Below are 27,004 nucleotides of genomic sequence, written 5' to 3'. Positions count from 1 at the left end.
GATCATCAACAATGATCTGAATGTGGACCTGAAGTGACACTGTAACCTGATTCCAGCTGCATGCAACCACAGTTCAGGAACAGTTATGCTCAACCTGAGACCTCCCTAAAGGCACACACATCTGTGCCCACAAAGGCATACCTGCTAACATTAGTCTCATTGTGAATCTTAAAGCAGCTCTGTAACCTAGGTGACTTGGGTGCTGCTAAAGGTATTCAGTTTTATAAGGGAAGCAGACCATAAAAGTTCAGAAAATTTGTAGCCTAACAATGCAATAGAAAAGAAAATTCCATTTTCTGAGAAGAAATTCAAGCCAGCTGCAGATATTTCCATAAGTAACGAGGAGCCAAATGTTAATCACCAAGATGATGGGGAAAATGTCTCCAGGGCATGTCAGAGGTGTTCACGGCAGCCCCTCCCATCACAGGCCCAGAGGCTTAGGAGGAAAAAGTGGTTTCCTGGGCCAGGCCCAGGGTCCCCATGCTGTGTGCAGCCTAGGGACTTGGTGCCCTGGTCCCAGTTGCTCCAGCAGTGGCTAAAAGGGGCCAACACAGAGCTCAGACTGTGGCTTCAGAGGGTGCAAGCCCCAAGCCTTGGCAGCTTCCACATGGTGTTGAGCCTGTGAGTGTACAGAAATCAAGGATTGGGGTTTGGGAACCCCCATCCAGATTTCACAGGATGTATAGAAATGCCTGGATGCCCATGCAGAAGTCTGCTGCAGGGGCAGGGCCCTCAGGGAGGACCTCTGCTAGGGCAGTGCAGAAGGGAAATGTGGGGTTGGAGCCTCCACACAGAGTCCCTACTTGGGCACAGCCTAGTGGAGCTGTGAGAAGAGGGCCACTGTCCTCCGGACCCCAGAATGCTAGATGCACTGACAGCTTTCACTGGACACCTGAAAAAGCTGTAGACACTCAATGCCAGCCCGTGAAAGTGGCCAGAAGGGTGGCTATACTCTGCAAAGCCACAGGGGCAGAGCTGCCCAAGGCCATGGGAGCCCACCTCTTGCATCAGCGTGACCTGGATGTGAGACATGCAGTCAAAGGAGATCATTTGGGAGCTTTAAGATTTGACTACCCCGCTGGATTTCGGACTTGCATGGGGCTTACAGCCCCTTTGTTTTGGCCAATTTCTCCCATTTGAAATGGCTACCCAATGCCTGTACTCCCAATGTATCTAGGAAGTAACCAACTTGCTTTTGATTTTACAGGCTCACAGGCAGAAGGGACTTGCCTTTTCTCAGATGAGACTTTGGTCTGTGGACATCTGAGTTAATGCTGAAATCTGCTAGGACTTTGGGGGACTACTGGGAAGGCATGATTGTGTTTTGAAATATGAGGACATGAGATTTGGGAGAGGCCAGGGGCGGAATGATATGGTTTGGCTGTGTCTCCATCCAAATCTCATCTTGAATTCCCACGTGTTGTGGGATGGACCTGTTTGGAGGTAACTGAATCATGGGGGTAGGTCTTTCCTGTGCTAATCTTGTGACAATGAGTAAGTCTCATGAGATCTGATGGTTTTATAAAAGGGAGTTTATCTGCACAAGCTCCCTCTCTTTTTGCCTGCTGCCATCCATGTAAGATGTGACTTGCTCCTCCTCGCCCTCCACTGTGATTGTGAGGCCTTCCCAATCATGTGGAACTGTAAATCCATTAAACCTCTTTCTTCTGTAAATTACCCAGTCTTGGGTGTGTCTTTATCCGCAGTGGGAGAACAGATTAATACACCATCCAAGACCACCTTAGCCTGGATTTTGTTGTCCATATCATTATCAGTATTTTGGTCAAAACCATTCAACAAGTCTCTAGGGAGTTCCAAACTTTCCCACATTTTCCTATCTTCTTCTGAGCCCTCCAAACTGTTCGAACCTCTGCCTACTACCCAGTTTCAAAGGTGCTTCCACATTTTCGAGTATCTTTTTAGCAGCACCTCACTCTACTGGTACCAATTTACAGGATTGGTCTGTTTTCATAACTGCTGATGAAGACACAGCCAAGACTGGGCAATTTACAAAAAAAAGAGGTTTAGTGGACTCACAGTTCCACGTGGCTGGAGGCCTCACAATCACAGTGGAAGGTGAAAGGCACATCTCACATGGCAGCAGACAAGAGAAGAGAGCTTGTACAGGAAACTCTCCTTTATAAAACCATCAGATCTCATGAGACTTATTCACTATCATGAGAATAGCACAGGAAAGACGTGCCCCATCATTCAATTACCTCCCACTGGGTCCCTCCCACAACACGTGCGAATTGTGGGAGCTACAATTCAAGATGAGATTTGGGTGGGGACACAGCCAAATCATATCAAATGCTAATGAAAAACACAAAAAAAGTTAAAAGTATAAATGTCACTGGAAATGGTAAATACATAGTGAAATTCAGAATACACTAATACTGTAACACTAGTGTACAAATCACTTTTAACTCTCATATAAAAGCTACAAAATAAAAGCATTAAAATAAGTATAGCTACAATAATTTGTTAATGAATACAAACTATAAAAAGTTACAAAGTATAATATATATAGTAATAAAACGTGTGAAAGGGAGAAAAACTGTCGAGTTTTTTTCCACGGATAGATGTTAAATTGTTATCATCTTAAACTAGACCTTTACAAATATATTTTATCTAAGTCTCATGATAACCTCTAGGAAAAAACTGTAGTAGATACACAAATGGAAAAAGCCATCAAAACATAAAAACAACAAAAACAAATCCAAAAATTAACAGAAGACAGCATGAGAAAAAAAGAAACTATAAAACAGAAAACAACAAAACTATAATAGTGAGTCCTTATGTATCAATAATTACTTTACATATAAAGAGATTAAATTATCCAGTAAACAGATACTGGTATAGACTGAATGTCACCTCCAAAATTTTAGGGTAAAATTTAATAGCCATTGTGATGGAATTAAAAGGTGGGATCTTTAAGAAGCGGTTAGGCCACTAGGACTCAGCCCTCATGAATTAATTCATGTCCTTATGGGAGTGTGTTAGTTATCACAAAAGTGACTCTGTTGTAAAAGGGAGCTCTCTTCTCCCTCAGGTCTTTGGCCATGTTATTACGCAGCAAAAATGCCTTCACCAGATAACAGCATCATTTTCTTTGCCTTCCAAGCTCCTGGAATCATGAGCCAAATAAACTTCCATTGTTTATAAATTAGCCAATCTATGTTATTCTATTATAGAAAACAAAACAGACCAGAATAAACACAGAGTGGTAAATGAATTTTTTAAACTAACAGTATGCTGCTTACAAGAGATTCACTTTTGAATTAAGGACCACCATAAACTTAATAGAAACCATATTGCATGCAAACCACCAACAAGAGTCAGGAGTGGTTGTTGGTTATATTAGACGAAACAGACTTACATGCAAAAATCTGTCACAAGAGGAAAGGAGTTCACTACATGATGATAAAGAAGTTAATTTGTTAAGAGGATATAGAAATTAAAATTATGTATGCACCCAACACTGGAGCACCCAAATATACAAAGCAAACATTAACATAACTGTGGTGAGAAAATAAAATGCAGTAACAGGGAATTTCAATGTCCTACTTACAACAAAGCATGGAATATTTAGAGAGAAAACTGATAAAAAAAAGAGTTCACCTGTATAACACTATAAACTAAATAGACAATATTTTATCAAACAGTATGAGAATACACATTGTTCTCAAGAATACATGGAATATTCTCCAGGATAGATCATATGTTAAACCAAAAATAGAAAACAAGTTTTTTTTAAATTTAAGATTAAAATTATATCAAGTTTTTGAACACAATGGTGTAAAACTAGAAAATCAACAGCAGGAAGAAAACTAGAAAGCTCACAAATGTGTGTGATACAGTGCGAATGTTTTGTCTACCACCACAAAACTCACATTAAAAAGTAATCCCCAATGTTGAAGGTGGAACCTAATATGGGGTGTTTGAATAATAAGGGCAGATCCCTCAAGTATTCTTTGGTGCTGTCCCTGATAGTGAGATCTTACGAGATCTGGTTGCTTAAAAGTGTGTAGCATCTCCCAACTCAGTCTCGTGCTCCTGCTCTTGCCATGTGACTGCCTGTTCTTCCTTTCCCAGTTCCCCTGATTGCAAACTTCCTGAGGCCCTCGCCAGAAGCCAAGCAGATGCTGGTGCCATGCTTCTGTACAGCCTGCAGAACTGTAGGCCAATTAAATCTCCCTTCTTTATAGAATGGACTAATACAGTGTTGACATTAAACAACATGCTTCTGAACAACCATGAAATCAAAAGGGAAATAAAAAATTATCTTGATACAAATGAAATTGGAAACGCAAGAAACCAAAACTTCTGAGATGTAACAAAAGCAGTTCTAAGACAGAAGTATAAAATGATAAAGTTCTACAATAAGGAAAACAAAGATCTTAAGCAATCTAACTGTAATCCACAAGAAGCTTGATCAGGAAGAACAAAATAATCCCAATGTTGGCATAATTATGGAAATAATAAGGATTAGAGCAAAAAGAGAGAAAATAGAGACCAGAAAAATAAAAAATATCAAAAAACTAAGAGTTGAGTCTTTAAAAAAAAAACAAAATGAGGCCGGGCGCGGTGGCTCAAGCCTGTAATCCCAGCACTTTGGGAAGCCGAGGCGGGCGGCTCACAAGGTCAGGAGATCGAGACCATCCTGGCTAACACGGTGAAACCCCGTCTCTACTAAAAAATACAAAAAACTAGCCGGGCGAGGTGGCGGGCGCCTGTAGTCCCAGCTACTCGGGAGGCTGAGGCAGGAGAATGGTGTGAACCCAGGAGGCGGAGCTTGCAGTGAGCTGAGATCTGGCCAGTGCACTCTAGCTTGGGTGACAGAGCGAGACTCTCCGTCTCAAAAAAAAAAAAAAAAACAAAATGAACAAACTTTTCCTAGATTATCCAAGGGAAAAAAAGAGAGAGGACTCAAAAAGTTATTAATGAAAAAGTAGTCATTCCAGCTGGTATCACAGAAAGAGAAAAAATAAACTATTATGAACAATTACATAACAACAAATGATAACTTAGAAGAAATTGATTCTCAGAAAGAACACCACACTGAAGAAACAGAAATACCCAAAAGACTAACAATGAAAAAGAAGACAGAAGTACTCAGAAATCTTCCAATTTAAAAAAAAAGCCCATCACCAAATGACTTCATGGGTAAACCGCACCAAGCATTTAAAGAAGCAATGTCAACATTTCCCAAACTCTTCCAAAAAACTGAAAGAAAAAAGCACTTTCAAACTCATTCTATGAGGCCACCAACATCTCATACTGAAGCCAGTAAGGACCCTACAAAAAAGGAACAAAACAACATTCCTTATAAAGATACAAGCAAAAATTCTCAACAAAATACTAGATACCAAATTCAAAAACACATTAAAAGGATCAGACATCATTATCAAGTAGGATTTATCCCTGAGATGCAAGAATCTTTTAACATACACAATTTAAATGATATACTACAATAACAAAAAAAGAAAATCATATAATCGTCTCAAAAAATTTATTAAAAGTCTATGACAAAAGTAAATACATTTTCATAATAAAAACTCCAAACAGCATACATACAAAAGTATCCATCTCAACAGAGAAAACAGTGAAATGCTGAAAGTTTCCTCTAGTATCAGAAACAAGACAGGGATGCCCAATCTCAACACTTCTATTCAACACAGTAGTGAGAAATCAAGCCAGAACAATTAGGTAAGAAAAAGAAACAAAAAGGCATTCAAATCAGGAATAAAGAAGTAAAATTCTCACTGTTTACAGATGAAATGATTTTAAAATACAGAAGACCATAAAGACTATACCAAACAAACAAACAAAAACTAGAGCTATATCCATTCAGTAAAGTTGAGGCCACAAAAATATACAACAATTAGTTGCATTTCCATATACTAACAATAAACTATCTGAGAAAAAAGTTACAAAAAATCTTATTTATAATAGTATCAAAAATTTTTTGAAAATTTTATAACTTCATTTAACAAAAGAAGTGAAAGATCTGTCCAGCAAAATCTATAAAACACTGATGAAAGTAATTGAAAAAGACACAAATGGAAAAATATCCCTTCTTCATGGATTGGAAAAAATAATACTGCTAAAATGTCCATACTTCACAAAGTGATTCACAGATCCAATGAAATCTGTATTAACATTTTAATGGCATTTTTTACAGAAATAGAAACAATTATAAAACTTCTATGGAATCATAAATAACTCCAAACAGCCAATGCAATCTTGAAAAAGAAGAATAAAGCTAGAGGCATCACACTTTTTCATTTCAAACTATTACACAGCTATACTAATCAAGGGTATGGTACTGATGTAAAAACAGACACATAGACCAATGGAATAGAATACAAAAACCAGAAAGAAACCCATATGTATATAGTCAACTAATACTTTGACAAGGGCACCAAGATACACAAAGGGGAAGTATAGTCTCTTCAACAAATAATGCTGAAAACAAGTAGTCATATGCAAAAGAATAAAACTGAATACGTATACCATGTACAAAAATTAACTCAAAAGGATTAACACTTAAATACAAAACTAGAAACTGTATAACTTCTAGAAAAAAGCATAAGGAACGATCTCTTTGACACTGGCCTTGGCAGTAATTTTTCTGGCTATCACATCAAAAAATCGCAAGCAACAAAAAGTAAAAAATAAAAACAAGTAGCATTAAATTAAACAAAAAAGTGTGTGCACAGCAAAGAGACACAGAACATGAAAAAGCAACCCAGGGATTGGGAGAAAAGAGATCTGATAAGAGTTTTATATCCAAAATATTAAGAATCTCACACAATTTGATAGCAAAAAAAAAAAATTAATTTGCAAAGCACTCAAGTAGAAATTTCTCAAAATATGACATGGAAGTGGCAAACAGGTTTATAAAAAGGTTCTCAATGTTATTTTTCATCAGGAAAATGCAAGTAAAACCTCAATGAGCTATCACCTCACACTTGTTAGAACAACTGCTGTCAGTCAATAAATATTCACACTTGTTAGAATGACCGCTGTCAGAGTCAAGAAATATTAATAATAATAATAAGAGAGCATGGAGAAAAGAAAACCCTTGGATACTGTCAGTGGAAATGTAAATTGATTCAGCCATTATGAAAAATGGCATGAAGGCACCTCAAAAAAATTAAAAATATAAGTATTATATGAACCTTCAATCCTACTTCTAATTGTTTAACCAAAGGAAATAAAATCATATGTCAAAGATATATCTGTACCCCTATGTTCACAGCCAATTATTCACAATATATAGAATATTATTCAGACATAATGAAGAAGGTACTCCTGCAATTTCTGACAACATGGATGAATAAACAAGGTGGACATCACGGTAAAAAGTACAAACTTTCATTTATAAGATAAATTCTGAATATCTAATGTACAGCATTGTAAATATAGTTAATGATACTCTATAGTAGTAGTCCCCAACCTTTTTGGCAGCAGGGACCAGTTTTATGGAAGACAATTTTTCCACAGATGGAGGTCCAGTCAGGGGTGGTTTTGGAATGAAGGTGTTTTACCTCACATCATCAGGCATTAGATAGATTCTCATAAAAAACACACAACCTAGATCTTTTGCATGCACAGTTCACAATAGGGTTCCTACTCCTATGAGAATCAAATGCTGCTGCTGATCTGAGAGGAGGCAGAGATCAGGCAGTAATGCTCGCTGGCTGAATGGTCACCTCCTGCTGTGTGATCAGATTCCTCACAGGCCACAGACCAGAATTATAGACCCCGGCACTATAGTATACTTGAGATTTGTTAACAGTGTACATCTTAAGAGTTCTCACCATACACACAAAAATTGGCATCTAATGTGAGATGACTGATGTGGTAATTAACTTTGCTGTCTTAATCATTACACAATATGTATGTATATCAAATCATCAAAAATTTTAAATAGATACCATTTATATTTGTGGAAAGAATCATATGTCTAGAAGGAAAAAAAGGAACTAAAGGACACATTCTCAGTAAGCTTCATACTGAACCAGACAAAATTATAGAATGATAGTTATTAAGATATAAGGCAACAGTTTAGAGTTTATTATACAGTGGACAATGTTATAAGCTCCCCATAGACAAAAATTTAGATAAGAATTCTACATAATAAGTAATACACATTAAACTATTTAACATTTGTGGAATTTGTGCCTATAGAGTTTAAATTTCTCATCTTAGCTCAGGCAAGGAAAAATGAAAAGTTGAAGTGAAACATGATTAGATTTTCTTAGATTTGGGAAGATGTTTTGTATTTTGATAAAATTACTACATCTTAATTTCTGTAGGATCACCTCAGAAACCACAATAGGATTAAAAATTAATATATCAGAAAATTTGTGACATCTATCCACAGAATTCCTGGGACTTCTGAAAAAAAATTTCACCATCCATCACTCCCCTCACACACTTCTGACAAGAAGCAAAACCAGAACTTTAGATGTGGTTTCACATAGAAGTAGAAACATGCACAGACTTTCCCAGAGCCCTCAAATCAATGGAAGAACAGTCAGATCACACAGGTCCTCACAGGCCAAGGGGAGCACTTTGGCTGTCACTGTGAATATGATGGTGGATCACAGAAGAGGAAGGAGAATCATCAGATAATTTAAGAGCATGGGACAGAAGATATCCCTCTATGACAGCAAGGGAAAGAACCCAGGCGTCTCAAAAATCATTTCCATTGGAGAGCTTCCCAATCCACACTTCAAGGTCTGGTTCTTTCTTGACCGCTGGACCTCTCGCCCATGTCATCTACTTCATTCGCTCCCACCTACCTGGCTGGATGGCTACTGTCTCCTCACGCTTCACATTCCAGGGCTCTTTCCTTTGCTCCAAAAAGGTGATCAGGTCCGGTTTAGAGACAAGAAGACCTGTTTCATTGGAAAAATTCACATGACTCTTACTGAGGGTTCTTTCTATTTTTTATTTTTATACTTTTTTTTGGCCCCACAGGACAGGATTAATTTCTAAGTGAGTACTGTGCTCAGTAGAAAAAAGAAGACATTATAGAAGATTCTTGGAAAGTATTTCTCAAAATACTGTTTCCTACCAGCTTCTTTACAATATTTAGGAAGCATTTAAAATTTGGGGATCCTGAGCTTCTCTTGCAAATCTGACTTCAGAATCAAAAACAAAAAAAAAATTGGATTTTAAAATGTAAGCAACAATAGTTTATGTCAACCAATTTCTAGAATCACGACTAGAGTGAAACTTGTACATCACCTCAAATAAAAAGGCAAATGTCAAAATCAAACATTATGAAATTGTTTCTACATCAACAAAACTCCTATTTTTTTCCTGAAAACAAGAATCTGAAACTAACTCATACAAAGCACAAGATCCCAAGGGACATTCTGAAAAGAAAAGAAATAAAACTCTTAGTTATTCAACATTCTGAAGGCAAGTTATCCTCACCCAGAGAGACCAGGTTTCTGTAGTTTTCTAACATCACATCCTGATACAAATTCTTCTGAGCTGGTTCCAGGTGTTCCCACTCCTCCAGAGAGAATTCTATGGCCACATCCCTGAATGTCAACAGTCCCTGAAATAAAAATAAACAATACACTGACCATGTGGCCATGGCAGAGTTCTTTATTTGTCTCAAGATGAAATGACAGTTATTAGTTCTGACTTATATGAGTGACCTGAATTATTCAGTAAGATCATTTTTAACACAGTAATATTTTCCAATGTAGCCTCAAACTCTGTGGAAAGAGAATAACATAAAATCCACAAAACTAGTGTAGATATTTATATCAAATGTAAAATATAAAACTAAGGCATCAACACAGGAATATACATTTTTGGGTGCTATATTTACATCATGCAGAATCAGCTGTGTATAACTCTCAGATGGAAAAGTCATGGTGACTTAGAGGCATACTTCTCAAATTGTATACAATAAACTGGAGATCTTCAAATGCAGAGTCTGATTCAGTAGATCCAGGTTTTGAGTTTCTGCATTTCTATATTTTTTAATTTTTAATTTTGACACAGGGTCTCACTCTGCCACCCAGGCTGGAGTGCAATGGTAGAATCTTAGCTCACTACAGCCTCGACCTCCTGGGCTCAGGTGATCCTCCTATCTCAGCCTCCTGAGTAGCTAAGGCTACAGGCATGAGCCACCGCGGCTGGCTGAGTGTCTGCATGTCTAACAAGTTCACCAGTAATGGTAATGCTTCAGGCCCAGAAGCCACTTTTGAATAGCAGACAGGTTGAACACTGAGGAAAGAATTCAGGCATGATGTGAAACTGAGAATTTTATGAAATTTACAAGTTATAACAGCTAGAATGGTACTAATCCTTTTTGAACATATACTGTATATCAGATGTCACACTAACAGTTGTTTACATATACAAAATCCAATAAATAATCTATGAGAGCCAAGACGGCCGAATAGGAACAGCTCCAGCCTCCAGCTCATAGCATGAGCGACACAGAAGATGGGTGATTTCTGCATTTTCAACTGAGGTACCGGATTCATCTCACTGGGGCGTGTCGGACAGTCGATGCTGGTCTGCAGGTGCAGCCCAACCAGCAAGAGCTGAAGCAGGGCAAGGCATCTCCCCCACGGGAAGTGCAAGGGGGAAAGGAATTCCTCTTCCTAGCCAAGGGAAATTGAGACACACAACACCTGGAAAATCGGGTAACTCCCACCCTAATACTGTGCTTTACCAAGGGTCTTAGCAAACGGCACATCAGGAGATTATATCCCACACGTGGCCCAGAGGGTCCCATGCCCACGGAGCATCCTTCATTGCTAGCACAGCAGTCTGAGATCTAACTGTAAGGCGGCAGCAAGGCTGAGGGAGGGGCGTCTGCCATAGCTGAGGCTTAAGTAGGTAAACAAAGCCACTGGGAAGCTCAAATTGGGTGAAGCCCACCGCAGCTCAAGGAGGCCTGCCTGCCTCTGTAGACTCCACCTCTGGGGACAGGGCATAGCTAAACAAAAAGCAGCAGAAACCTCTGCAGATGTAAAAGTCCCTGTCTGACAGCTTTGAAGAGAGCAGTGGTTCTCCCAGCATGGAGGCTGAGATCTGAGAATGGACCAATAAATAATTGGTCCTTTGTCTGCTCAAGTGGGTCCCTGACCCCTGAGTAGCCTAACTGGGAGACATTCCCCACTACGTGCAGACTGACACCTCACACCTCATACAACTGGGTACATCCCTGAGACAAAGCTTCCAGAGCAAGAATCAGACAGCAACACTTGCTGTTCAGCAATATTCTATCTTCTGCAGCCTCCGCGGCTGATACACAGGCAAACAGGGTCTGGAGTGGACCTCAAGCAAACTCCAACAGACCTGCAGCTGAGGGTCCTGACTGTTAGAAGGAAAACTAACAAACAGAAAGGACACCCACACCAAAACCCCATCAGTACGTCACCATCATCAAAGACCAAAGGCAGATAAAACCACAAAGATGGGGAAAAAGCAGTGCAGAAAAGCTGGAAATTCAAAAAATCAGAGCATATCTCTCCCTCCAAAGGAATGCAGCTCATCGCCAGCAACGGAACAAAGCTGGATGCAGAATGACTTTGACGAGTTGAGAGAAGAAGGCTTAGGCTTCAGTCTATCAAACTTCTCAGAGCTAAAGGAGGAACTATGTACCCAGCGCAAAGAAACTAAAAACCTTGAAAAAAGAATGGATGAATGGATAACTAGAATAACCAATGCAGAGAAGACCTTAAAAGAACTGATAGAGATGAAAACCATGACACGAGAACTATGTGACAAATGCACAAGCTTCAGTAACCGACTCCATCAACTGGAAGAAAGAGTATCAGTGATGGAAGATCAAATGAATGAAATGAAGCGAGAAGAGAAGTGTAGAAAAAAAAGAGTAAAACGAAATGAACAAAGCCTCCAAGAAATATGGGATTATGTGAAAAGACCAAATCTACGTCTGATTGGTGTGCCTGAAAGTGACGGGGAGAATGGAACCAAGTTGGAAAACACTGCAGGATATCTTCCAGGAGAACTTCCCCAACCTAGTAAGGCAGGCTAACATTTAAATTCAGGAAATACAGAGAATGCCACAAAGATACTCCTCAAGAAGAGCAACTCCAAGACACATAATTGCCAGATTCACCAAAGTTGAAATGAAGGAAAAAAATTTTAAGGGCAGCCAGAGAGAAAGGTCGGGTTACCCACAAAGGGAAGCCCATCAGACTAACAGCAGATCTCTCAGCAGAAACTCTACAAGCCTGAAGAGAGTGGGGGCCAACATTCAACATTCTTAAAGAAAAGAATTTTCAACCCAGAATTTCATATCCAGTCAAACTAAGTTTCATAAGTGAAGGAGAAATAAAATCCTTTACAGACAAGCAAATGCTGAGAGATTTTGTCACCACCAGGCCTGCCCTACAAGAGATCCTGAAGGAAGCCCTAAACATGGAAAGGAACAACCGGTACCAGCCATTGCAAAAACATGCCAAATTGTAAAGTTCATCGATGCTAGGAAGAAACTGCATCAATTAACGAGCAAAATAACCAGCTAATATCATAATGACAGTATCAAGTTCACACATAACAATATTAAACTTAAATGTAAATGGACTAAATGGTCCATATAAAAGACACAGACTGGCAAATTGGATAGAGTCAAGACCCATCAGTTTGCTGTATTCAGGAGCCCCATCTCACATGCAGAGACACACATAGGCTCAAAATAAAGGGATGGAGGAAGATCTACCAAGCAAATAGAAAACAAAAAAAGAGCAGGGGTTGCAATCCTAGTCTCTGATTAAACAGACTTTAAATGAACAAAGATCAAAAGAGACAAAGAAGGCCATTACATAATGGTAAAGGGATCAATTCATCAGGAAGAGCTAACTATCCTAAATATATATGCACCCAACACAGGAGCACCCAGATTCATAAAGCAAGTCCTTAGAGACTTACAAAGAGACTTAGACTCCCATACAATAATAATGGGAGACTTTAACACCCCGCTGTCAACATTGGACAGATCAATGAGACAGAAAGTTAGTTAACAAGGATATCTAGGAATTGAACTCAACTCTGCACCAAGCGAACCTAATAGACATCTACAGAACTCTCCACCCCAAATCAACAGAATACACATTCTTCTCAGCACCACATCGTACTTATTCCAAAATTGACCACATAGTTGGAAGTAAAGCACTCCTCAGCAAATGTAAAAGAACAGAAATTATAACAAACTGTCTCTCAGACCACAGTGTAATTAAACTAGAACTCAGGACTAAGAAGCTCAATCAAAATCGCTCAACTACATGGAAACTGAACAACCTGTTCCTGAATGACTACTGAGTACATAATGAAATGAAGGCAGAAATAAAGATGTTCTTTGAAACCAATGAGAACAAAGATACAACATACCAAAATCTCTGGGACACATTTAAAGCAGTGTGTAGAGGGAAATTTATAGCACTCAATGCCCACAAGAGAAAGCAGGAAAGATCTAAAATTGATACTCTAACATCACAATTAAAAGAACTAGAGAAGCAAGAGCAAACACATTCAAAAGCTAGCAGAAGGCAAGAAATAACTAAGATCAGAGCAGAACTGAAGGAGATAGAGACACAAAAAAACCCTCCAAAAAATTCAATGAATCCAGGAGCTGCTTTTTTGAAAAGATCAACAAAATTGATAGACTGCCAGCAAGACTAATAAAGAAGAAAAGAGAGAAGAATCAAATAGACGCAATAAAAAATGATAAAGGGGATGTCACCACCGACCCCACAGAAACACAAACTACCATCAGAGAATACTATAAACCCCTCTATACCTATAACACCTATAAACGCAAATAAATTAGAAAACCTAGAAGAAATGGATAATTTCCTGAACACTTACACTCTCCCAAGACTAAACCAGGAAGAAATTGAATCCCTGAATAGACCAATAGCAGGTTCTGAAATTGAGGCAATAATCAATAGCCTACCAACCAAAAAAAGTCCAGGACCAGATGGATTCACAGCCGAATTCTACCAGAGTTACAAGGAGGAGCTGGTACCATTCCTTCTGAAACTATTCCAATCAATAGAAAAAGAGGGACTCCTCCCTAGCTCATTTTATGAGGCCAACATCATCCTGATACCAAAGCCTGGCAGAGACACAACAAAAAAAAGAGAATTTTAGACCAATATCCCTGATGAACATCGATGCAAAAATCCTCAATAAAATACTGGCAAACCAGATCCAGCAGCACATCAAAAAGCTTATCCACCAGGATCAAGTGGGCTTCATCCCTGGGATGCAAGGCTGGTTCAACATACGAAAATCAATAAACGTAATCCAGTATATAAACAGAACCAAAAACAAAAACCACATGATTACCTCAATAGATGCAGATAAGGCCTTTCACAAAATTCAACAGCCCTTCATGCTAAATACTCTCAATAAATTCAGTATTGATGGAACGTATCTCAAAATAATAAGAGCTATTTATGACAAACCCACAGCCAATATCATACTGAATGGGCAAAAACTGTAAGCATTCCCTTTGAAAACTGGCACAAGACAGGACGCCCTCTCTCACCACTCCTATTCAACATAGTGTTGGAAGTTCTGGCTAGGGCAATCAGGCAAGAGAAAGAAATAAAGGGTATTCGGTTAGGAAAAGAAGAAGTCAAACTGTCCCTGTTTGCAAATGACATGATTGTATATTTAGAAAACCCCATCGTCTCAGTCCAAAATCTCCTTAAGCTGATAAGCAACTTCAGCAAAGTCTCAGGATACAAAATTAATGTGCAAAAATCACAAGCATTCTTATACACCAGTAACAGACAAACCGAGAGCCAAATCATGAATGAACTCCCATTCACAATACCTTCAAAGAGAATAAAATACCTAGGAATCCAACTTACAAGGGATGTAAAGGACCTCTTCAAGGAGAACTACAAACCACTGCTCAGTGAAATCAAAGAGGACACAAACAAATGGAAGAACATACCATGCTCATGGATAGGAAGAATCAATATTGCGAAAATGGCCATACTGCCCAAGGTAATTTAGAGATTCAATGCCATCCCCATTAAGCTACCAATGACTTTCTTCACAGAATTGGAAAAAACTGCTCTAAAGTTCATATGGAACCAAAAAAGACCCTGCATTGCCAAGACAATCCTAAGTCAAAAGAACAACGCTGGAGGCATCATGCTACCTGACTTCAAACTATACTACAAGGCCACAGTAACCAAAACAGCATGGTACTGGTACCAAAACAGAGATATATAGCACAATGGAACAGAACAGAGTCCTCAGAAATAATACCACACATCTACAGTCCTCTGATCTTTGACAAACCTGATATAAACAAGAAATGGAGAAAGGATTCCCTATTTAATAAATGGTGCTGGGAAAATTGACTAGTCATAAGTAGAAAGCTGAAACTGAATCCTTTCCTTACTCCTTATATGAAAATTAATTCAAGATGGATTAGAGACTTAAATGTTAGACCTAAACCATAAAAACCCTAGAAGAAAACCTAGGTAATAACATTCAGGATATAGGCATGGGCAAGGACTTCATGTCTAAAACACCAAAAGCAACGGCAATAAAAGCCAAAATTGACAAATGGGATCTCATTAAACTAAAGAGCTTCTGCACAGCAAAAGAAACTACCATCAGACAACCTACAGAATGGGAGAAAATTTTTGCAATCTACTCATCTGACAAAGGGCTAATATCCAGAATCTACAAAGAACTCAAACAAATTTACAAGAAGAAAACAACCCCATCAAAAAGTGGGCAAAGGATATGAACAGACACTTCTCAAAAGAAGTCATTCATACAGCCAACAGACACATGAAAAAATGCTCATCATCACTCACCATCAGAGAAATGCAAATCAAAACCACAATGAGATACCATCTCACACCAGTCAGAATGGCAATCATTAAAAAGTCAGGAAACAACAGGTGCTGGAGAGGATGTGGAGAAATAGGAACACTTTTACACTGTTGGTGGGACTGTAAACTAGTTCATCCATTGTGGAAAACGGTGTGGCAATTCCTCAAGGATCTAGAACCAGAAATACCATTTGACCCAGCCATCCCATTACTGGGGATATACCCAAAGGATTATAAATCATGCTGCTATAAAGACACATGCACACGTATGTTTATTGCAGCACTATTCACAATAGCAAAGACTTGGAATCAACCCAAATGTCCATCAGTGACAGACTGGATTAAGAAAATGTGGCACATACACACCATGGAATACTATGCAGCCATAAAAAAGGATGAGTTCGTGTCCTTTGCAGAGTCATGGATGTAGCTGGAAACCATCATTCTCAGCAAACTATCGCAAGAACAGAAAACCAAACACCACATGTTCTCACTCATAGGTGGGCATTCAACAATGAGATCACTCGGACACAGGAAGGGAAACATCACACACTGGGGCCTATTGTGGGGAGTGGGGAGGGGGGAAGGATAGCATTAGGAGATATACCTAATGTAAATGACGAGTTAGTGGGTGCAGCACACCACCATGGCACATGTATACATATGTAACAAACCTGCACATTGCGCACATGTACCCTAGAACTTAAAGTATAATAATAAAAAATAATAATCTATGAGAAAAATATTCTTCCTCTTATATAAAAATTATTTTCCAAATATTTGCTACATAGTAAAGTTTGTATTTTGCCTCAGTTTATCTGATTTAGAATTTATCTCAAAGGGACCTACCAGTCAATATACAGAGACAACCTTAACAATGTTCAGAGAAGATTTCATAACTGAATAATGAAAACAAGAAACCAGCCACACAATAGTGACCAAATAATGCTTTCATCTTATGTGCATGTGCGCGCGCGCGCGCACACACACACACACACACACACACAGAGAAATGGTAACTATATACACATTAAAAGTAAGAGAATATTTCTGTGTAAATAAAATTTAAAAATGTTTTAAATTGTATAAAAACTATAAAACTCTGTGGATGATGCCTTTTTTGTGTGTTTTTAACAAAACTTTATAAAGACTAATACATACAATGAAATAAAGTAAAAGCTCATTTCTGAGTCTGGTATTTTTTTTCAAGTTTTTGTTATATTTATTATATGTGCTATTACATATCTCAGAATTTTAAGACAATAGATATATTTGTTATATGTTAATTTTTATTCTTTCTCTGAAAATATAAAGAATAAATAAGCATATGCTTGTGACATGAGATGAAATAAAATGGAAACCTACAATACTGAGACCTGTTTCAGAACTTCCAGTCTTAAAAGCTGTTATCTCCTGTCAACAAATGTGAGAGCCTTCACTCTGCAAAGAAAGCTACAAACACAGGGAAACCAAAAAGAAATGGGAGTCTCTGGATTAAATGTGATGGTTTATACACACACTCAGTCAATCCTCCCTCCTAGATACTCATTAAAGACAAAGAGAAAAATGATTATAGTGAAGGATTCTGGCAGAGGGCACCTGAACCAAGTAAATGAAGTTAGCATTATCTGTAATAAGACAAGTTGGTATCAGTGCTGATGCACAGACAGGCCCATAATCATTGCTGTGATATGGGTGGAGGGGAAAAGTAAAGCATAATATAATCATAAAAAACAATCTGTGGGGGAAGATACAGGTGACCATAGTTCTTCAAACTGGCCATGTGACCCTACTTAGAAGCCCGGGCTGAGAATCACTTAGCTAAGCATTCCTCTCAAGGTTCAATATGCATACATATCATTTGGTATTCTGAGCCCCCTCTAAGTAATGTGATTCTGCAGGTTTGACAAGTTTCCATGAACTGGCTTCTTTAACAAGTCCCCTGTCAATGCTGATGTTGCTCCTCCTAGACCCATTATCAATAGCACTCAGCTAGAGGAAGCAGACACAGCACAGAGTCCCTTACACCCAATACTCTAATCACAACAAAAATACTTTTTGGGCCGGCCACGGTGGCTCACACCTGTAATCTCAGCACTTTGGAAGGCCGAGACGGGCGGATCACAAGGTCAGGAGATCGAGACCATCCTGGCTAACACAGTGAAACCCCATCTCTACTAAAAATACAAAAAATTAGCCGGGCATGGTAGCGGGCGCCTGTAGTTCCAGCTACTCGGGAGGCTGAGGCAGGACAATGGCGTGAACCCAGGAGGCGGAGCTTGCAGTGAGCCAAGATCGCACCACTGCACTCCAGCCTGGGTGACAGAGCGAGACTCCATCTTAAAAAAACAAAAACAAAAACAAAACAACAACAAAAAAAACTTTTCGTTCACAGCAAGGACCACCAATCACTGTCCTGAAAGATCACATTCTTTGTCAGCCATTTAAAGTCTACAGATACAGAGACTGCAGAAGACAGTTATGTCTAAGTCAGCATTTGGAAAACAGCATGAATACATGCATTAAAGCAGTGTTTATTGAGCTTGTACTATGTGCTCACAGTATGCACTGTGCTGGGAATGTCACATGGTGTGAGTTAAGCCACATAAACCTCTGGGATGTGGGTCCTGAATATCCCATAATTCCCAGCAGGATTTAGATAATGGCCCGGGCTTTCTATTTCTTCTTGTTTCCCTTTCACTATAAAAGCTAACTATAGACAGATGGGAGGGATACAGAAAGGAAGGGGTCAAGTTTAGTTCAGAAGAATTTTTTCCACTGGGCGTGATGGCTCCTGCCTGTAATCCCAGCACTCTGTGAGGCCAAGGTGGGTGGATCACTTGAGGTCAGGAGTTCAAGACCAGCCTGGTCAACATTGTGAAACCCTGTCTCTACTAAAAATACAAAAATCAGCTGGGCTTGGTGGCACACCTGTAATCCCAGTTACTTGGGAGGCTAAGGCAGAGAATTACCTGAACCGGGAAGGCTGAGGTTGTGTAAGCCGAGATTGCGACACTATTCCAGCCTGGGCAACAGAGTGAGATTCGGTCTCAAAAAAAAAAAAAGAAGAAGAAACAGAATTTCTCATTATTCTCTTTTTATCTTTACACTGACTTTGTTACAACTTGTAGAGCAACTACTGGATCTGCAGAAATGAAAAAGAGGTTGCCAGGTGGAATGTTTCTAGAGGTACTGGTTTCAATAAGAAAAAAATTTAATTTTCAAATAATCTTGAAACAGTGAGTCCTTTACTCCCATTTACCTGCTTTTGGGTTTGGGGAAATTGTGAGCACCACCTCTGAAAAGATGGCAGCAGCAGCCATCCTGAAGTCTGATCTCCTCTAGTCAGTTCTATGAGGGGAGGCTCCAGGGTAGGGACAGACCTCGACCAGGCTCAGAAGAGGGTGGATTTGGGCAGGACTGGGGCAGAGGCTGGGCTAGACTTCTCGTCTCTACATTGCTGCTTTATTTTCAGTTGTCTTTCTTAAGTCTGACCAACAAGAACTTGACTCCCATGGTTTGCCTTGTTTTAATAGTTTAAGCTTCATTCTATTTTGTAACATGCAACAACAAGCAATTTAACAAAAAGGCATAGGGCTTTCTAGGAAAATTATATTAGTAGCTACATAATTATCTTTAACAAGAAAAAAGCAATATAAATAATCATTATAATAACAACTCTTTTGTCCATGGGTGGCCCTTCAGGTGGTGACATCAGAACTCACAAGGTCAACATAAGGGCAGTGTCCCAAACCAAGCCCAAGCTCCCTGTACACCTCTGTTCTTGCTCCTGACCACATGATGTTGAATTCAACCATTATCCATCTGCCCTAGACTGAAAGTTCCTGGATGGTAGGGACTACGGCTGCTGCATCTGTTTTCCTAGTGGCCATATGAGATGGAAGCAATTGGTTTACCTATCAGTATGAGTCTCCAGGCCTCCTCCTTGTATTTCACCCACACATTAGAAAACTGGAGCAACTCCCACTTGGATACCAAATAAGGAGATTCCTTCTGTTAAAAGAGAAACAAACCCTGATGACTCATTCCTCTCCCTCTGAGACAGAAGCAAGATTAGCCCATTGTCAGCCTGTCCCCTGCCTGCACAGGATATAACCAAGTGTCTCAAGAACCCCTAGGTGCTGGTGAGATAGTCCCTGTAACTGTGTGATGAAAACCCAGTAGTGATTCAGGTAGGAAAGACTCAAGTTGTCCTTGTGGAACCAGAATAGAAAATTGAGTTGTCATCGTAGGGCCACAGATCCAGGATCCAGATATGTTATTACCTATACCTGATCAGCTAACTCTTAGGTACAAGAAAGAACAAGATTACCCTACTCCAGTAACACAGCTCACAGGTAGGCGCAGCTTCACTCATGGCTCCCTCCCTCTGCTAAGGTGCTGCTTTACACTTACAAATTCTGCCACGAAATTCTGTTTATAAAAAGGAACCCTTCACAAAACTGTCGTAGTTCACTGGACAAGGTCTTGAAAACTCTGAAGGCCTCATTCCAAAAGTAGGGCTTTACAAAGTCCATGTTGATCTCTCACAATGCAGAAAATGTCCCCTGGATTTTCTATATATCCTGAGTCCAAAGTCTGGCCCTGTCTTGTGGATCCCAGGTGGCGACCAGCCTTTATGTGCAGACTCCAGGTGGGATCAACCTGGCTCTGCATTCTTGGGTGTTGCTGTGAAGAAAACTAGAGGAGACAGCCCCTCAGGAAGGCTGCTCTCACACATCCTGGAGAACCCCAGGACCTGGGTTCAGAATTCACAGCTGCAGATTTAGGTGTTGGAGGGGCAGGGAAGTGGCATGCGCCTTCTGCACATTCATGGGCATTTGGGCAAGAGGATGAGGGGAATGTTGAGATTCTCAGGCCTACTCAATGCATGTGTGTGGGCCTGGTTGGTTTCCAGCCCCCATGGTCTCTGAATCAGTTTCAGGTCTGAAGATGCCAGGGGCATGGAAAGACAGAGCTGGAATGGCTGACTGATGCCCTGTGAACTTATTTTTGTAGAAATCTAGTCAAATGGTTCTAGAAGGGACTGAAGATCCCAAGTAAGCAGACAGACCATTCTGCCTGCAGATTTTGGGAGCAATGGGCACTGTGCTGCACAATTGTGGGTTGTGAACAGAAATCAAAGAGGGAAAGGACCCTCTGGAGTGAAGTCTTACAGACACCTTACAGGTTTATATTCTGTATGGTAATTCTGGGCAATGTTTGAAAAATATAATGAAGAAGAAAATCATAAAATCATCCCCAACCCCAGAAAAACTATTCATAGTGGTAGAAAAGAAAGAAAACTCTTGTGACATAATTAGCCCAGAATGTAAAGGACATGATAGGCAACCTGCTAAGAGATTAGAAAAACACCCACTGGTGAAAAGTCACCATAATTAGTCCTCAATAGAAGACCTGACAGCACCATTCGTCAGATAGAGTTCATTCTAAATTCACCTGGGAATTGGGAGGCCATCTGTGTTTTTTAACTGGCTACAGTCAAAGGAAAAATAAACTTCATGTCTTCGTGACCGGCAGATTTGCAACTTGGAGCCAGATGCCTGCTCTCCTAGAGAAACTGTGGGACACGGCTCTATCTTCTTTGCTATTTACATTTAGAGAAAGGCAGTACTGAGTCAAAAAGACTGACAAATGACCTATTTAGCTGTTAGAGTGATTTAGACAAATTGTAAAACAGAAAAATAATTTACATATGAAAGTTTTCTAAAATAAATGCTTTAAGAAAAAAAGAGACAAAAATTTCTTTCCTTATTTTCAAGAAGGATTAAGTCTTGTATGTATTTCTAATTTGTATTTGCTCTTACAACAGCCAAGTCTAGGGCCATGGTCTTGAGCTCATGGACATCTGAGTTCCAACAGGTGCTGGATTCAGGCATCTGTGGGGTGACCTTGGGAACACTGGGTACACATAAAGAAGGGGCTTGTGGGGAAGTAAAAGGCAGAAGAGAGGAAGGTGCTATCGAACCATGAGCAGGGGGTAGTACCAAGTTGGTGGAAGGACTGGTTTGTGCTACAGATACTGGCCTAGGTGGGGCTATGCTCTGACATATTCCTGGGTCCATGCAGGCAGATGAGATTATGACGGGATGGTCCACAAGCCTAGTTTGATGGAGAAACCAGGCCGCTGCTACAGATTCAGTGTCTAGGATTACAACAAGCCAGGAGTCCTCAGGCACCTGAGTGGGTTTTTGGCAGGAAACTGGAAGCAAAGGTGCTGTGGATGTAATTCCTGATGGTCAAGCCTTCTCCCGGGAGGGACGGGGACATGTCAATGCCTAGTTGGTATGTTCAGGAGTGGGTGGGAATCATGTAGTAGGAGCTGGGTGGGGGAGGGGGTCTCTTCTCAGAACACCTTTCCTCTCAGTCTTCAGTCCCTCTCACTCTAGCAGGAGACCTGGAATCAAAGGACAATGCACAGTGGGGCAACCTGTGTGCAGAACAGAGCCTCCCTTCCCCCAGACACTTGGGAGTCTCTCTCCAACCCAGGCCTCTGTGAGGTCTGTCTTCTGACACCAAATGTGTAGAGTTTGCTGAACACCAACCAATCCTCCAGCATCAACTGGGTGCCAACAACTTAATTCTGACACCACGCAGAGTCAGCACAGGCCCCACAAGTTCTGGGCTCTGTCCCACAACACTGCCCCCACTTCAGATGCCAGTCACAATGCCTGGAGCACTATCTATACTTCCAAGCTACTGCCTGTAAATCAAGGGCACCCATAACCCTATCCTTAAGTTCAATCATTTCAAAGATCATTCAAATAACTCAGCAAATCACGTTACTTATGTTTATCAGGTTATCATAAGGATACAGTTCAGAACAGCCAAATGAGATAAATACATATAGGACAAAAAAAAGCAGTGGGAAAAGATAGGAATAGTAACCTGGTAAATAGCTGTGATTAAAGAAATCCCCCATCTTTTGTGTTCTCCAAGAACAGCTTACTGCAAAAAACCACCCTATTATGACTTCGATGATGCTCCCTGATTTAGTCATCACAAAGCCACAGACTCTCCAAATTCCCCTTCTGACTCAGCTGAACAGTTCTGTCTTCAGTGTTCAGAATAAACTACTTAACCAAACTTCATATTTTTCTCCAAGTTGCTGGACTTTGACACATCCACAGCCTGGTCAACATTCAACCCCTCCCTAAGCCCCTCCTAAGAACAGGCTGACATCAGAGTGAAACATTCTCTGATCTAGAATCTGATATTGGCATCTTAATCCTGCCCTTCCCCTCCTACCTTCTGAGCTTGTTTGCTCCTCCCTGTGAAAGAAAGTCTTTGTCTGCCTAACCTTTGAGATCCACAAAGATCTTACAGCTGGTGCTTCCCCCCTGTTGCAATACTCCTTTAGAATTAAGGAACTTCTTACCTAAACCTGAATTGGTTTTATTTGACAAAATCAAATAAAATGTGGGGAAGGAACTGGAAACTTAATATTTTACTGCAAGCCTCAAGTTAGTCTGGGGGAATACAGTGTGGCAGAGATTTGAGACTCTGCATGCCACATGTTAGGAAAACACAGGGGAAAAACTAGTTGTCAAGGGCAGTGTTAAAATGATTAATGAGTAGGCAATTATACGGAAGTGGTTGTAGTGTCCTGGGTTTCCAGGGAGAAAAACCAAAACCAGGACAACAATTTCTATCCTCAGAAAGAGCCTCCCAACCCTAACTGCCTCTTTCTGTGGATTTTCAGCTTTCAGCTTTCCAGGGCTCTGTAGCTTCTCAGTACAAAGGGCTTCTTCCATGATTGGGGTGAGCAGGCTGGGACATGTGCAGGGGAAACTCCCCTGGAAGAACTAACTGGGCTTCAGTGACCTCTTCTTGCAGGCTCAAGACTGGGTTAGTTTGCACTCACTGAGCTCAGGCTTCTGCTTCCCAATCAGGGTTATTCAATTAGTATTCAATGAGAAAATGCCCAGTGTTTGAAGAAAGCAAAACTACTCAAACAGTGTTTATAGAATAAAGGAAACTGAAATGCCTTTATAATTTATACCTCAACAGAAAATACAAAAGTATCTATCCCTTTCAGACAATAAATAGGCCACTTACTTATTTCCATGATAACAGATCATTTAGTAAATATATATAAACAATTCTAGTAGGTGCTAAGTTCGGCATTAAAGCCGCACATCCAAGGCCAGGCATGGTGGCTCATGTCTGTTATCCCAGCACTTTGGGAGGCCAAGGCAGGAGGATCGCTTGAGCCCAGGAGTTTGAGACCACTCTGGGGGCAACACAGTGAGACCCACATCTCTACAAAAAGAAAAAACAAAATAGCCAGGCATGGTGGAGCACTCCTGTAAGTCCCAGCTACTAGGAACTAGGAAGGCTGAGGTGGGAGAATCACTTGAGCCCAGGAGGTTGAGTGAGCTGTAATCACACCACTGCACTTCAGTCTGGGTGACAGAGGGGAGATCCTGTCTCCAAAAAGCAAAAAATAAAAAATAAACTCATCATCCAAACAAGAGGATAAAAAACAAAGATATCCACTGTCATAACTTCTTCACCCTACAAAAAAAAGAAACCGATGTTTTGATGAAACTATGTAATTCACCAATTAGTAGAACCCTCTATATTATTGCACCAGCCCTAGCCTTTTCCATTGCCCTCCTCCTATGAATACCCCTCCCCATACCCAACTCCCTAATTAACCTCAACCTAGGACTTTTATTCATTCTAGCTACATCTAGCCTAGCTGTTTACTCCATTTTATGATCAGGGTGGGCATCAAATTCAAACTACGCACTAATCGGAGCACTACGAGCAGTTGCCCAAACAATTTCATACGAAGTAACTCTCGCCATTATTCTACTGTCGGTTCTACTAATAAGCGGCTCATTCAACCTCCATGTTCAAGAGACATGGCCACTGTGGGCATCTTGAGTCATCCCAGACAGTTCTGAAATTCAGGAACAGGAAAAGATTGGATAGAGGGTGGCTATACAGGGCCCTGTGCAAAAACCTCAAGTCAAAAGACATTCTTTATGATAACGTATCTGTGCCTAGGGAAGATGAATGAAAAAGAGGCACAAAGATTTTTTTGCAGTGGAGTGTCAGGGACTTTTTTATTCTCTGCTTTCCTCTCACGTGAAATGTATACCAAAATAACACAAATCTTTAAAAAAGTGTCAACTACTGCTCTGTGAAATCATAATTAATGAATAAAATACTCTGTCTGAAATGTACAGTAAATGACCAGTAGTTAATAATGTTGTGAATTGGAGAGGGGAAGTTAGCCTTTGGAAATGTCGTGAAGGAACTGGAAATTTAATATTTTACTGCAAGCCCAGTTAGACTGGGAGAACATAGTGGTGGATTTGAGACTCTGCGTGCCACACACGTTAGGAAACCGCAGGGGAAAACCAGTTCCCCTGGGCAGTGTTAAGATGATTAACGAGCAGGCGATTATACGGAAGTGGTTATAGTGCCCCAGGTTTCTAGGGAGAAAAACCAAAACCAAACTCACATGCATTTCTTGTAAATTACAACTTTAGGGGAAAACGAAATTCAGACTTAACGAACCACAAAATTCACCTCCACCTGCCTAGTCTAAATAAGGCAACTACAGAACTGTAACCCATCGGTTATTTAATTTGGTCCGCTTACTCACGCACCTTATAAAAAACATTTCCTTCAAGCCCCTGTGGGGACCTCCGAACCACAAACCAGGACTGCAGGTTTCCCACGTCACAAATCGCTATTTGCTCAAATTCTTCAACGTTTTAACAGTGACTCCCTTTAATTCTTAATAGGAGAAAGGAGTGACTGAGGACCCCACGGGGCACAGTTTCTCCCCACACACGAACCACACACCGAACCTGGGTCTCCCCTGAGACGCTCCCGTCCTCACCGCACAATCTGGGAGAGACGCGGGGCTGCGGCGCGGAGCCGCCCAGAGAGGGCTCTGGCCAGGGCCGAGGTCGCTCTGCGGGGTCGGGACGGGACCGGACGGGACAGGACGCGAGGGGTCCCGGCTGCCGGCCTGGCCGCCATCTTGCAGCGGAGGAGACCGAGGGCCGAGCTGCGCCCGCTGGGACTCGGGGACCAGACCCCGGAGCTGACTGCGGGGAGGCCCGGGTGCCCCTATAGCGGGTTCTCGCCGCTTCCGACCACCCCTTTCCCCGCTCTGGGGACCCCCGACCCCGCACACTCACCATTTCCCAGCTTCCGGGATGCTCTGGCGTCTTAGCTACGGATCTCCCAGTGCCTGCAGGTCACAGAACAACAGAGGCTGTTTTTTCTCAGAACGTGAAGCCGCCTGGGCCTTGCAGAACGAAAGACTCAGGGCCGTGGTGAGGAGACCCGACCTCTAACTGGAGCCGACAAAGGCCCCCGCCAAATCCCGGAAGCCGCCCCTGCTCTCCGGCTTCACTCCTGATTGGATGGTTTCCATTCCAGCGCCCCTGATTGGATAAAGCTCCATGCCCCGCCCCCTCATTATTAGTTTTTTTATTTTTATTTTTTATTTTTTTGAAAGGGAGACTGGCTCATTGAGGTGGGGCCGCCTGCTGCGGGTATTACAGCTAACTAAGGGGTGAGCTGCGACTTGAAATGCACTTGCTCTTTCCCTTACCTGGTTCTGCTTGTATAAGACATCTTATTAGCTAATTAAGAAGAAGTACATTTAGACACCTTTAAAGCAAGAAAGACCCTCATCCCGTACCACACTGTACCCCACTGCTAACGCCACTGTGGGAAGGGGCCCCTCAGCTGGGAAGAGGAGACTGTACACTTCATTCACGTGTTTTCAGTTAGGCCTTTGCATGATACATACACTGAACCAATACAAAAGCATCTTATAGGGGCATGCAGGCTGGGGTCCCAGGAGGATGTTGTGGGCGGTGGTGGAACGTGGAAGAGGGGCTGGCCTCTTCTTCTAATCTATAACTCTGCCCCCATCTCCTGGAGTCTGCATCACTGGCAAGGGGGCCGCTGACTGTCCGTCTGTCTCTCCTTCTCAATCCCTTCAAGCTCAGGGAAGAAGGGTCCTTGGCAGCGACAGGGCTGGGAGCTCAGTTCCTCTGGGCCCTGCTGGCTCAGGCTCAGTGGCCATGGACTCGCCAGCCCTACCTCTGGTTTTTGTTTTTGTTTTGAGACAG

At 41.1% G+C, this 27,004-nt stretch overlaps 1 protein-coding gene across 2 annotated transcripts in view; it reads right to left on the bottom strand.

The window, feature by feature from the left end:
• Positions 1–26,578, bottom strand: part of LOC117087717 (zinc finger protein 267) — a 43,141-nt gene extending 16,563 nt beyond the window's left edge. The window contains exons 1-4 of one of the 2 annotated variants that reach the window (XM_033218267.1): positions 26,060–26,578; positions 19,793–19,889; positions 9,454–9,580; positions 8,814–8,909 (exon numbers count right to left, since the gene is read on the bottom strand). In XM_033218267.1, the coding sequence (XP_033074158.1) occupies positions 8,814–8,909; positions 9,454–9,487 (130 nt within the window). In that variant the 5' untranslated portion in view covers positions 9,488–9,580; positions 19,793–19,889; positions 26,060–26,578. The remainder of the gene's footprint in view (positions 1–8,813; positions 8,910–9,453; positions 9,581–19,792; positions 19,890–26,059) is intronic. The other variant, XM_033218266.1, reaches the window with a different exon arrangement.
• Between the last annotated feature and the right edge of the window lie 426 nt (positions 26,579–27,004).

Source organism: Trachypithecus francoisi, unplaced genomic scaffold (assembly GCF_009764315.1).
Source record: "Trachypithecus francoisi isolate TF-2019V2 unplaced genomic scaffold, Tfra_2.0 Lachesis_group10, whole genome shotgun sequence".
Classification (NCBI taxonomy): domain Eukaryota; kingdom Metazoa; phylum Chordata; class Mammalia; order Primates; family Cercopithecidae; genus Trachypithecus; species Trachypithecus francoisi.
Note: the sequence above shows the minus strand (reverse complement) of the source record. Positions and strands in the feature narration are given on the sequence as shown.